The sequence below is a fragment of the Equus caballus genome, chromosome 7, assembly GCF_041296265.1.
Source record: "Equus caballus isolate H_3958 breed thoroughbred chromosome 7, TB-T2T, whole genome shotgun sequence".
NCBI lineage: Eukaryota > Metazoa > Chordata > Mammalia > Perissodactyla > Equidae > Equus > Equus caballus.
This window is the reverse complement of record NC_091690.1, coordinates 23,419,399-23,433,823: the sequence shown is the minus strand read 5'-3', so window position 1 is coordinate 23,433,823 and position 14,425 is coordinate 23,419,399. Positions and strand designations below refer to the sequence as shown.

The 14,425-nt window shown below is 39.1% G+C and overlaps 1 protein-coding gene across 10 annotated transcripts in view; it reads left to right on the top strand.

The window, feature by feature from the left end:
* Nucleotides 1–14,425, top strand: part of NXPE4 (neurexophilin and PC-esterase domain family member 4) — a 50,870-nt gene extending 36,445 nt beyond the window's left edge. For 5 of the 10 annotated variants that reach the window (XM_070273629.1, XM_070273631.1, XM_005611582.4 and 2 more), the window contains 6 exons: nucleotides 1,107–1,215; nucleotides 2,392–2,497; nucleotides 8,418–9,151; nucleotides 9,655–9,716; nucleotides 11,068–11,274; nucleotides 13,832–14,425. In XM_070273629.1, coding sequence (XP_070129730.1) covers nucleotides 2,408–2,497; nucleotides 8,418–9,151; nucleotides 9,655–9,716; nucleotides 11,068–11,274; nucleotides 13,832–14,367 — 1,629 coding nt within the window. In that variant the 5' untranslated portion in view covers nucleotides 1,107–1,215; nucleotides 2,392–2,407 and the 3' untranslated portion in view covers nucleotides 14,368–14,425. The other 5 variants (XM_014741371.3, XM_070273632.1, XM_070273633.1 and 2 more) reach the window with 5 other exon arrangements.

The following is a 14,425-nucleotide window of genomic DNA, read 5'->3' as shown; positions in this document are numbered from 1 at the left end:
TTCCTCTACCCTCTCTGGGTTCTTCTGGCTGGAGAATGAATTAAATTCATGAGACAGAATAACAGGAGAAAATTAAACAAAGCTTTATAACATGTATACATGGGAGAGGCCCAGGTAACTCACCAAAATGACTGAAGCCACCACCTTAAATATTATCCTCAGCTAAAAGCAAAGGAGGATGTTGGGGGTAGGGGGAGTCGATCATGGGAGATTACCACACAAGTACAGTAAACAAGAGTCAGGTTATTGTGCAGACTTGAGTCCTTGCCTTCCGCATTGATGAGAGTTTCTAGAGATAAGGTCATTCCCCCTCTTCCTGGTACAGAGAGGGAGACGCCTTTACACATGGAGATTTCCTTTACAATGTAAATGTCTCTTAAGAAAGGGTAAGTAAATTCTACTTTTCAGGGTTTCTTTCCTGTCTGCAGTTTTTAAAAGTAACCAGCCCAAATAATACTCAGGCCAAAGAGGCATATCTTGGGGTGTCTAATTCCAGTCTCCCACAAGGGATGAGATAAAATTCATCCTCCCAGACCTGCAACATGCTCCAGTGCCTCCCAGAGATCATAAGGGTCGCTGAGGAACTAACTGGAGGGGCCTTTAGGACACGAGGTGGCCCTAGTAATGCGTTTGAAACCACCTCAGCGGCAGGCACAGGTTTTGTGTGCTCCACCATTAAGTGACTCAAGCACTTTCTGTCTCTGCTTCTCCTACTGCTGTTAACACCGAACCAGTCTCTACCCTCTGTCTCTGCTTCGTGGCTTCTGCTGCCTCGTGTCTCCCACTATCTCATGACTGCTGGCAGCACCTTAGAATGGTTAAAAATCCAGCTCTGGAGCTCTGGCCTCAAGGCCTGCCTCTTCCATGTGCTAATTATATGACCTTAGCTAATGTTTAAACCACCTGTGCCTCATTTTCCTCATCTGAAAATGGGAACGACCTCACACACTTACTTCTGTGTGAACTGATAACGGTAGTTTGTTATCTAGGCCCCTCCTTAGGGTGGAGCTGGCATACCTGACACTCAGCTGAAACAAGCAGAAGGTTGTGGCTCTAAGCTCAAAGCATGCAGACCGCAGCTTATGCCTTGATTTGTTTTGGCACAGAGGAGAGGTACTCCGAGAGTACACTGGTGGCTTCAGAACAAAGCCTCCACACCCGGCTTACCAGAGCTCCTATGTGGAGGATTCAACAAAGTCAAAGTCTAAACTAAAGGTATGAAAATATTGGCAAATTTGGGCAAGAAGAGGAAGGGGTAACATCTATTTTTGGATGCAGAAACTTCTAATGTCTATGTAGAAACTGTGGATCTAGGCTAGGAGATGCTTCTAGGGGAAAGTAAATTTTCAGAGATGGAAAATTTTAGAAAGACAGCAGTAAGAGATTGGATTTTTATTTATGTATATAAAGAGATTTTTTTTTATTGTAAAAGATTCAGGTATACAGCTTTATAATTCAACATCTGTATATGCAACAAAGTGATCAAGCAATCTGATTTTAAAAGACAACTTGAGGAGCCGGCCCGGTGGCATAGTGGTTAAGTTTGCATGCTCTGCTTCAGTGGCCCCAGGTTCACAAGTTCAAATCCTGGGTGTGGACATACACGCCACTCATCAAACCAAGCAAACCAGGCTTTGGCAGCATCCCACGTACAAAGTAGAGGAAGACTGGCACAGATATTAGCTCAGTGAGAATCTTCCTCAAACAAAACAAGGATGATTGGCAACAGATGTTAGCTCAGGGCAAATCTTCCTCACAAAAAAACAAAAAAAAGACAACTTGAAATTCCAGGACGAAAACAGAAATTAAGATGTAATCATAGAAAAATATGGATAAAGATGAAAAATTTTTCAAAGAAATCTGAGTTTTAAAGTAATTCTTTTCCAGCTTCAGGGGTGCTAGAAAGGCTGGTAAGACAAGAAAAGGGAACATATTAACAGATTTGTCATAAGGAAGCTGGAAAAATCAAGTTACATTGAAAAGGCCCTAAGATGATGTGATTATCAGGGTCAATAATTACTGAGATATTTTGTGTCTGCTTTTTGTGTTTAAGGGAGGAGAACAAGAAATCCATTAGGTGACACAGATCCTAGAGATTCACCTAGACTTGAGCAACCCTGTATCCTTCAGGCCCTGAGCTGCTCAGTTCCCGGGAGTCCATGGTGGGCTCCATGTCTTGGAATAGCACTTCTGTTGAAGGAACAAGCTGACAGCCCAAGCTAGCAGTTGGGAGACAGGAAGAACAGCTGGAAGGGCCAAGGTTGAGCTCTGGGAGTAGATTATCTGAGGACGAAAAAAAATCGGGAGGCATAAACTTTTCATGTGTATCTGCATTTCTTTTCTATTTTGATTTGGTTGTGTTTGTGCTAGTTTTTGTATTGTCTCTTGCAGGAGCCTAATCAGGACAATGAGTGTGATAAATCGTAAGTCACTGTTGGTATTATTGTTTATATTAGCCTCCTGGATCACTTTTACAGTTGTCCAAAACTCCGCAAAGGTAGGCGTTGCTTTCTTTCTGTGTTTTACAAAAGTATACTTTTACTCGCTACTTCACATGTTTTAGGAAAGTCCAAACGACCAGACCTATAGATTGTAACAGGGGAGTTTCAACAGCTTACACAACCTTTAAGAACCAAGGTACTTTATGATCATTATGCAATATGGGAGAGGATAATACTGTGTGTGGCCGCACACATTCTTCCTTTGTCTCTTCCGTATGTGTTGCAACTCTCTTCTGTCAATATTTAGCTATCTTTTCATCTTCTTTAAGGGAATTTCTTTTCTTGTTTTTTTAGTGAGCAAGATTGGTCCTGAGCTAACATCTATTGCCAATCTTCCTCTTTTTGTTTGAGGAAGATTGTCCGTGAGCTAACATCTGTGCAAACCTTCCTCTATTTAGTATGTGGGATGCTGCCACAGCATGGCTTGATAAGCAGTGCATAGGTCCAACGTGGAATCTGAACCCGCGAACCCCAGGCTGCCAAAGCGGAGGACACAAACTTAATCGCTATGTCACTGAGCTGCCCCCCAAGGGCATTTCTGAACAACAAACTATTTTTATATTTATATAGTAAAATTTGTTTGTCTTTTTTTTACAGTTAATGCTTTTTAAGTATTAAGAAACTCTTCCTTACTCTAATGTCAGATTATTTATCTAAATATTCTACTTTTTTTAACTTTAAAGACATTTAACCCTGTAATGTATCTGGATTTCTCTTTTTTACTGATTTTTCTTTTATTTCCATATGGATCATCACTTTTTCAGCTCTTTTTATTTTGTAGTTCTTTCTTTCTAAGCTGATTTATGGTGTCACTTTTGTTGTATATCAAAATTTCTAATAAGTACGGGTCCCTTTCTGGCTCTTTGTTCTATTCCATTGATCAATTTGTCTTCCAGGTATCAATACCACATTGCTGTAATTAATGGAACTTCATAATTAGTCTTGAAAACTTGTAGGTCAAGTTACCATTGCTTAATCTACTTCAGTTCTTGGCCAGTCTTGGCCTTTTACTCTTTCTTGTATGCTTTAGAGTCAGCCTGTCAAATTTGATGAAAAATCCTACTTAAATTATATGTACATTACATTAACCATGTAGATAAAATTGGAAAAAGTGACATATTTGTAATATTTTGCTGTTTAACAACATGTAATATCTGTCCATTTATTTAGGTCTTCTGCAAGATCTTTCAGTAAATTTTAGAATTTTTGCATGAGGTCTTAACGCATCTTTTGTTAGATTTACACCTAAGTGCTTTATCATTTATTGTCACTGTTGTAAATAGTGTCCTTTTCAATACATTTTCTATTTGCCTGTTGCTGGTGTAGAGGAATGCAACTGACTTTTGCCACTGAATAGCAAGATTTCACTTTCCAAGATCTTTAATTGATCCATTCTTTTATGGATGCAATATCATCTAGCATCTCTCTGAGGATAGAAAGTATACTTGTCCTAAATTTTGTTTTGCTCTTCCTATTAATTCTGTTCCCTTGGGTGTCTTCTCTTCATTAAACTTGATACCTCTCCTTCATGAATTGGCTTCCATAAAAATCTTTGCTAAATCTTGGTTGTGTGTCCACTCTATACCTGAGATTCTGTGGTGGCCAGTCTGGAGAGCTGTGATCTGTTTTCTCCAGCACGTTGGTAGCATAGGTGCAAAAAGTACTGCAGGGCAATACATGCTGCCCATCTGTCTACGCTGTGGCCAAGCACACAGGGTCCTACCCTACCTCTCCAACTGAAATATCTCTAGTTTTTACTCACACCCAAGTACAGAAGTCCCCATTTGTAGCTGCCTGGCCCAGGCTCAGGTGGGGAAGTAGGGCAGGATCAACCCACCTGGTTAGTCCTCCTGTGGGTTACCCCTCTACCCTCTCTAACCCCAGTGACCAACCTCCTCCCGGTTTGTAGTGGCCATGAAGTGGGTTCCATCTTTTTGCAGAATCCTCATCTGCATGACTTTGGAGCCAAGGTTTTCTTCCTTGATCTAATCTCACCTGCCTTTCATTTTTCAGGAGATTCCTTACTAGTTCTGGTCCAATTAAGGTATCTCTTCCTCTTTCCCAGAACAGTTAGAAATTTTTTAAGTACTTTCTTGTCTTTTATAGGATTTTATGGAGGGAAATCGAGGCTATAATATGTGCTTAGTTCTCCATCTTGAATCAGAATTTTCCTGTTATATTTCTTCATTTTGTGCACAGAATATTATTCTACCATACTAAAAATCACTCATAATTTTCTTTTTTTTTTTTTTTGAGGAAGATTAGCCCTGAGCTGACATCTTCTGCCAATCCTCCTCTTTTTTGCTGAGGAAGGCTGGCCCTGAGCTAACATCCATGCCCATCTTCCTCTACATTATATGTGGGGTGCCTACCACAGCATGGCTTGCCAAGCGATGCCATGTCCACACCCAGGATCCGAACTGGCAAACTCCAGGTCGCCAAAGCGGAACATGCAAACTTAACTGCTGCGCCACTGGGCTGGTCCCTCAAAAATCACTCAATTTTCATTTGAGGTCGTAGCAATTTAAAAATATCTGATAAAGTACTGTGATGGTTAAAAGACATTACTATGCTAATATTGTTCAGATCCTTTAGGTCCTTACTCATTTTTTTATCTACTGCCTGTAGCAGCTACTGAGAGAGGTTTTTAAGTTTCTAATTATGATTGTGAATTTTTCTATTTCTTCCTTTAGTTCTGTCAATTTTTGTTTCAGGTATAAATACATGTATGTGTAGGCACATACACATTTATGATTGCCATATTTTCTGACACATTGACCCTTCTATCATTGTGAACTGTCTATCTTTGTTTCTGGTAATACTCTTTGTCTTGAAGTCTGCTTTAATATTAATATTAGCTTTTTTATGCTTACATAGTATATCATTTTCCATCATTTACTTTCAACCTGTAGCTGTCTTTATACCTAAACTACATTCCTTACAGACAGCAAGTAGTTAGGTCCTGCTTTTGTATCTCTGCCTTGCAATGGAGTGTTTAGTCTACTTACTTTTTTAAAGATTTTATTTTTTTTTTTCCTTTTTCTCCCCAAAGCCCCCTGGTACATAGTTGTAATTCTTTGTTGTGGGTCCTTCTAGTTGTGGCATGTGGGACGCTGCCTCAGCGTGGTTTGATGAGCAGTGCCATGTCCGCGCCCAGGATTCGAACCAACGAAACACTGGGCCACCTGCAGCGGAGCGTGCGAACTTAACCACTCGGCCACGGGGCCAGCCCCAGGTCTACTTACTTTTAAAGAAATTATTTTTTTTTTTTTAAAGATTGGCACCTGGGCTAACAACTGTTGCCGATCTTTTGTTTTTCTTTTTTTTTTCCTGCTTTATCTCCCCAAACCCCCCCTATACACAGTTGTATATCTTAGTTGCCGGTCCTTCTAGTTGTGGGATGTGGGACACCACCTCAACGTGGCCTGACAAGTGGTGCCATGTCCATGCCCAGGATCCGAACCCTGGGCCGCTGCAGTGGAGCATGAGAACTTAACCACTCAGCCACAGAGCTGGCCCCTAAAGAAATTATTAATATGAGAGGATTTAGGGCCACCATTTTGCTATTTGTTTTCTATTTGGCCCCTCTGTTTTTTGTTCTTCTGTTCCCCCTTTCCTGCCTTATTTTGGGTTAACTGAATTTTTTTCCTTTTTTTTTAGTATTTCCTTTTCGTTTCTCTATTATTTTTATAGCTCTAAGTTGTTAGATTCTTTTTTAAAACATTTATTGCAGTGGTTTTTTGTTTTTCTTTTTTTGCTGAGAAAGATTCACCCTGAGCTAACATCTGTGCCAACTTTCTTCTATTTTATTTGTGGGTCACCACCGTAGCATGGCTGATGAGTGGCGTAGGTCCACGCCAGAGATCTGAACCTGTGAACCCAGGCCGTCAAAGCAGAGTGCACAGAACTTAGCCACTAGGCTGTGGGGCCGGGCTTTCTAAGTTGTTTTTTTAGAGGGATTTTGCTAGGAATCACAGTACACAGTCTTCACTTTCAGAGTTAATATTGTGCTACTTCATGTAATCTGTAATAACCTTTTAAACTCTTAGTTCCATTTCTTTCCTACCCCATTCTTTATGCTATAGCTGCCATATTATTACAAAATTATAGTTTTTACTTTAAATAATTATACATATTTTAACAAAATTAGGAGATAAACACATAATATTTTTTATTTGTCTGTATAGTTACCATTTCTGGTGTTTTCATTTCTTCTTGAAGATCTAAGTTCTCTCTGGTGTAATTTCCCTTTGGCTTGAAGAACTTCAGTTAGCGCTTCCTATAATGCAAGTCCAGTTGTTCCTTCTTCCACCTTTCAACTCCCCTCCAGCATTTGTCTGCTTGTAGTCACTCTCCTGTGCTTTTAGAGAGGATGTTTTTTGGTCTAGAGTTTATCATTGTTCTCTGCAGAAGAGTTAGTCCAATACAAATTACTCTGCCTTTACTGGAAATTCTGGAAATCCAATACTCTTGGATTAATATTATTACTGTTTTATTATTTGACATATTAAGTTTTTTTAATAAAAAACATTTTTATTTATCAAATAATATAGATAGTAATAACAAACACTTTAGTATGTGCCAGGTACCATTCTGAATGCTTTTCCTATGTTAGCCCAATGATCTCCACAATAACATATGAGGTGGTTATTTTTATGACCCAAATTTTAGATGAAGAAGCTGATTCACAGAGAAGTTAAGGAATTTAACCTAGGTTGTACAGCTAGTCAGCGACAGAGTCAGGTTCTAATCCCAGGCAAATCTCTCTAAAAATGAGCTGCCCAATGGTGTGAGCATGAGGTTTTAAGAGTAGAATTCTCATTCACTGCTCGTTTAGGTGCAAATCGGCACCACATTTCTGGAAAACAATTTCACAGCATGTGTTAAGATCTTTAAAAATATTCACCACATTTCACCAATAATTCTATTTCTGAGTTCTCAGCAAATAACCTGAACTACAAAGAAAGATTTATACCAAAGTTCTTCTTTACAGAATTATAAGTAATAGAGAAAAGCTGAATGCAATAACTGTCCAGAAAAGATGGAAATAGGTGAAATATTAAGCTATATCCATAGGCTGGAACACTATGCGGCCTTTGACCTAAGATGGAGAGTTTTTAACGGCACTCTTTTTAAAAAAGTCAAAATTCATTGGTAAATATTCAATTTATTCACAATCATGTAAAATAGTATATGAAGAATGAGAGAAAAATCACCAAAATGTTAAGAGTAGTTATCAATTGTTGGCATGACTGTGACTGAGTTTTATTTGCTATAAAGTTTCAGCATTCTCTCATTTTTAATAATAAATCAGTGTTATTTTACAATTAGAAAATAAATATGTATTTTTATAAACCTATGTTTCTTATCTCCTAAGTTAGCTAAAGCAATCTGAAAAATACTGATAAATATCATAGAATGCTTAAGCAAAGTGAAAAAAGTGAAATAGAAACAACAGATAATCATATTTTACGTAAGAGCCCCAGGCATTTTAAACATTTTTTAAGAACTTTTTTAAATGACTGAATTCTTGTTTTAAGATAAAAAATAACAGAACAATAAACACTTGTTCTCTGCTCTGCAGTTAAAAAACATTATCTCATTTGGTCTTCACAGTTGTCCAGTAAAGGTATATTTTATCATCACCACTTTAAGGAAGAAGATTCTCAGTCTCTTTGGGGTTAAATGACTCTCTGAAATAGATTAGCCAAGGAGAAGTGAGGTTGTACCACCAGATTTAAGGAAAATCATTTTGCCTGTGAAACATATATGATAATAAAATCTCAATATCATTTTAGTTTAATTTTCATATCTCCCATCATTCTATAAAAGATAGAAGTTGGCTAACCTACCAAAAATTATTACATTAAAGGGGAACATTTTCTATGCTCTCTATTGTATTCCTTGTCATTTCAGTTATGGACTACACTCAAGTTGCCCATCTCCCTCCATCACTGGAATTACTTCACAAACTCCTTATGTCCTGACGCATCGCTGAATCCAGTAGTTTCGCTAGCAGAGACTGAGCTGAGAATAAAGAAAATCATGGAGGAACTAGACCAGCTGGTCCCACCCAGACCCTTCACTCACGTGAACACCACCACCAGTGCCGCACACAGCAGAGCTACCCTCCTCAACCCGCAAGACACATACTGCAAAGGGGATCAGCTAGACATCCTGCTGCAGGTGAGGGACCACCTGGGACGCAGGAAGGAATATGGCGGGGATTTCCTGCGGGCCAGGATGTCCTCCCCCGCCCTGCAGGCAGGCGCTTCAGGAAAGGTGACAGACTTTAACAATGGCACCTACCTTGTCAGCTTCACTCTGTTCTGGGAGGGCCAGGTCTCTCTGTCTCTCCTGCTCATCCACCCCAGTGAAGGGGTGTCGGCTCTCTGGAGGGCAAGGAACCAAGGCTATGACAAGGTGATCTTCACGGGCCAGTTTGCCAGTGGCACCTCCCATGTCAATACTGACTGTGCCCTGCTTTTAAACTCAAGTGCTGAACTGTGCCAGTACCTGGATGCCCAAGACCAAGAAGCCTTCTACTGTGTGAAGCCTCCACAGGCGCCCTGTGCTGCACTCACCCACATGTATTCCAAAAACAAGGAAGTTTCTTATCTTAGCGAACAAGAAAGGAGCCTCTTTGAAAGGTAAATAACTATTTTTGGAGACTACCTGGGCAACCATGGTAATGATTTCACCTACATATTGATCCAAAGGAAAGTACTGTGAGTATATCAACTTTGGGACTCTATGAAGAGCCATTTTAGAAAAGATCTGTGAATTCGTTTGAGGACAGTGCCCACTCCCCAGTAGTCTCTAAACTTTTTGGATATTTAACCCTTGTCATTGAAACAAAAAATATAAACAATACAAATTAAAAGAGGATGAGAAATATACATGTGTGTACATGTATGTGCTCTAATATATTCTTTCTGCAATCTCAATAAATTACCTTGCACACCTTCCGGGTATCTGTACCCCCTAAACTAATAAGCAAAGAAATGAAAATTTAATAAATGGCTTGGAACCGTGGGCACAGTAGTCAATTATTATCACTAAGAAATAACTGAAGCAATGAAGAATGTGGCTTCTTGTGTTTCCTGATCTTTGGGGCCACCTGCAGATTAATTCCTGTACTTGTCTCTTTAAGGTCAAATGTGGGTGTAGAGATTATGGAAAACTTCGATGCCATCAGTGTCTCCCAATGCAACAGTAAGTTTTCCCTGTGTTTGATGAGTGGTTCTCAATATTAGACCCAGGTAAAGGGTTTCTTCTTTCTGCTGGACTTGTTCACTATTATCAGTCCTATTGGTGCTTCTCATCGGACTTGTCTATGGTGGGCCAACATACCAGTTACCTAAGTGAATAAATGATTGAAATCACTAGGATACCATAAATCTGTTTTAGCAATATAACTCTCATAATCAATCTATTTATCAGGCAATAGATTACCTGGCCATCTAATACAATAACCTTCAAATGTCAAAACTCTCTCCCAATTTACACCTAGGTCCTTACCCCCCACACGACCACCGTCAGCACTTCCCACATCACTACAAGACCAGAATCACCATCTAGAGGTTTCCAACCCACCATCTAGGAGTCAATTCATTACAATTTCCCCCTCTTGGTCTTTGCTGCCTTTCAAACTATTTTAGCATATAAAATAGCACTTCCACACTTATATTTATTAATTTCTCTTCAATCTGTTTGGCTCCAAACATCCTAAGAAATCTCTATCTAAAATCATTTAAGGCAAGAGCTTTTGTGTCTCTCTAAGCATTAACAGCTTGCTAATTGCAAATAAACTTGTTCACACTGAAGTGTAAATATGTACCTAGAGGGAGAAATGGCATTTTTCACCCAGGATACACACGTACACTCATACCAGTTGTTAAAATATGAACTATTTCCTTTGGTTGGTGAATAATCACTGCCCCAAGTCCCCCAAGGGCTCCTCACCATCCTAGCCACCTCAGTCCCTCAGATTCCCAGACCATCCACAAACCAGTAACTAACAGTTAATACCTGGCCCGTCTTGGACCTCCAGGACTCTACGCCAGCCTACAGCCATATCCATGTGGACTGTCCAGGTCCCAAACCAAACTAGTTGTTAATTTTTTGTGTATCACCCTGCATTTAATTCAAAGGATTTACAGTTTGATGGTGGCATTTAAGACACTATGACAGAGTGTGATAAACTTGGGGATAAAGTGGGCTAAAATGATAGAATAATTGAGTTTTCGCTACTAAGCAAGAATTGATGACTCTACTTACATAGGAAAGCAAACAAACGCTTAAATTTTACCCAGAAGGCTTTTTTTCCTGGGAGAAAATATGTTCTGTATAATGAACATTATGGGTATCATTTAGAAAATTCATATCAGAGAAAAATTTTACTGAACAAATAACTATTCCGTTAAGAGGATGATGCTTCAATAAGGCTTTTCTACTACGCTTATGCCCTATTAAGTAAATACTTAGAAAAGACAGTAGGTTCTTAATAAATACTCATGGATAATGTGATATTTTAGGAGAGCCTATCTTGCTGATTCTTTGGCAGAAAAAAGAGTTCCAACGAAAAAGAAATGCAAGTTTGGAATGACATCCACAATCCCCAGTGGACACGTCTGGAAAGACACATGGAATCCTGTCTCCTGTAGTTTGGCTCCGATTAAAATGAAAGAATGCCTAAGGGGAAAATTCATACATCTAATGGGAGATTCCACAATCCGCCAGTGGATGGAATACTTCAAAAGCAGTATCAACAGTACGCTTTGGTCTAAGTTGTTATGCATAACCCTTTCTGAATCTTCTTTTTCATTTCAAGGGGAGAAAGAAATACGGGAAATGCCTCTTCTTTTTCATATTTCTTAAACACAACACACAAAAACTTTTCGCAAGATGTCGTTAACTTTTCTTTGAAAGAACACATTTCTCTGACTGGAAGGGAGCCAGTGTAGAAAACAGTTTATTACATCCTTATCCCCGCAGAATTCACACTTCAGTATTTACCCAGCATGCTCATAAAATCGCTGACGGAGCTGAAGATAACCTCATATATTATGTTGTCCGCCTTCTACAATTGGCATTATGTTTAAAGGTGTGGATTCTAGATCCAAATGGCCTGGTATCAAAATCTGGTTTCTCCGTGTCCTATCTGGGTGACTTTAGGCAAGTTATATAACCATTGTGTCCCTTAGTTTCCTCGTCTGTAAAATGGAGATGAAAATAGTACCCACATGGTAAAATGAGGTAATGTAAGCAATGCATTCAGAATACTGTTTGGTACATAGTCAGTTCTCTTTAGTGTTAGCTATCATCACTATGATCATTACATGAAAGAACAGATGCTACCACAACTAGAAGGACCTGCAACTAAGATATACGACTATGTACGGGGTTGGTGGAGGGGGGGGGGGTGGTTGGGAAGGTAAAGCAGAAAAAATAAAAGAACAGATGCCAGGAGCTGGGTGGTGACTTTGCATCAGGTAGGCACAATGGTTAAAAGCATGGGCTTTGGAATCTAACAGACTTGAACTGTGCCACTTAGAAGCCATGACCTTGGGCATGTTACTTATTTTCTCTGCCTCATTTTCCTCATCAATCAACTAGAAATAATAATAGTATCTGGTCCTTGTTATGAAGATTAAATGAGGTAATGGGTATAAAATATTTAAGATATCGTAAGCCACACAGGCATGTGGAAGCTGCTGGGTAAACAACAGCATATTGCAATTATTATCATTAGTTAATGTCAGAGTTGGGGCTAGACTCCTAGTCCAGTTGCTCTTTTTACTAAACCAAGAATGCGGTAATAATAACTCAGAATCCACTACTAGATCATAGCCCTCTAACCTGGAAAACCATCCCTGCCTGCCCTCTGTGTGCTGGGCTCTAGCTTTTATCACTGGGGTCAGTGCACCTGGTGTGGCTCCTGGTGCCAGGGGCACTCTGGCCTTCCTGTCATGATGCTGCTCTTGTGATCTCAAACTCAGAGGGTAAGCTGATCCTCTCAATGAAAAGGGAAAATCAGCAGGGCTCCAAGCTATCAGTGGAATTCCTAACAGAAGGAGACAGTTTTACATTGTGACCTCTGATAAACAACTGAACTCCTTGGACCTCAGTTTCCTCATCTATAAAATTAAGGTTCTGGTGATGACCTTTAGCATCACTTCCTAAAACAGAGTACTGAATTACTGAGTTATTACCATCTGTGACTAATCTCCTAAACTGCAGTAGCAAAATATCTGTTGCACATTTTGTTAAAAATTAAACTCTATGCCCATAGTGTGCTTTGAAAAAGGAAACGGAAGTAAGCTGGAAGCAGAATGAAGAAAATCATTCTGCCATTTTCCTCCAAGCAACCCTCCAGCATCTCCATTTTCAAATCTCACTGCATTAAGGCGTTAAATGTAGCCCTTTACTTCCAAGACGGCACAGGTTACAAAGCATTAATAATCCTTTTCTACACATTTTTCTCAGAAGTTCTAACTACAAAGCAGCTGGCCTTGATAATCTGATAAGGATCTAATTAATATGATGAAAAATGGAAGGACTTCATTTTATTCTGTTCCTATTACATTTACCATCAAAAGTTTTAAGATCGGGTGGACTACTTTCACAAGAAGTGAGAGCAGCTTCAAGTTTCAGCACAGATTCTGTCACTAGCTGTGTAAACTTGAGCAGGTCATTTAATCTCTTGGTTTTCTTTTCTATAACATGGCAATTAAATATATCCATATATGCACAAATATATATATGAAGAGCTCTGAGGGGAATGAATATATAAGTCCAAATAAACGCTTTGTAAACTGCAAAGTCCCTCACAGATGAATAGTAATACTGTTATTATAGATGCTGTACTCAGTACCGTTCCATGCATATGTAAAGGAAACACACAGGTATAGAATGTAATTTCAGTCTTAAAGGAACTTACAGAATATTTGGAGGAAATAGGTCTACTTATTTTTTTTAAAATGTAAAGACATCAATTAGTACCTTTTTCTATCTCAAATGAGCTTAGTCTACAGTTAAGAAAATGTACAAAAATAACACCTACAAAACTGACTACATCATCCTCCAATGAATTTACTTCAGAGCTTACCATCCCCAGTCCATTTGGTTCTACATGGTTCTACAAGGGGGCATATATAATTTCTTCTTGTGCAACCCTCTTGATTGCTCTAATAAGTTTTAAACCTAAAACCTATAATAAATCAGCCATGATTAACTTATTCAATCATAAACACTGAAGCTTTTCTTCATCTTTATGATCTTTGTAACTTTATTCTCCTTTCATTTTGGGATTGCCTATTTGTCATCAGCACTGAAGTCAGTGGATCTGCATGAACTTGGAAAATTTCAAAACCTGCTTGCTGTGGACTTGGATAAGAATATCAACATCCAGTGGCAAAAACATGGTTACCCCTTGATTGGATCATTGATCTACTCAGTCAAAGATATTGAGTACCTCGCCCGGGTCATTGACAGAACTGGAGGAGAGAAAAATACCATCATTGTTATTTCTCTGGGCCAGCATTTCAGACCGTTTCCCATTGATGTTTTTATCCGAAGGGCCCTCAATGTCCACAAAGCTGTTCAGCGTCTTCTTCTGAGAAGCCCAGATACTATGGTAATTATCAAGGCAGAAAATATCAGGGATATGGACGCTGACATGGAGAGATTTAGTGACTTTCATGGTTACATCCAATATCTTGTCATAAAGGACATTTTCCAGGATCTTAATGTGGGCATCATTGATGCCTGGGATATGACAATTGCATATGGCACAAATAATGTCCACCCACCTCAATCTGTAGTCAGAAATCAGATTAATATATTGTTAAACTATATTTGCTAGATAACACATATCTCTGAAATTTGTTTACTTAATTAAAAACATTAAGTGTTTGCTGTCA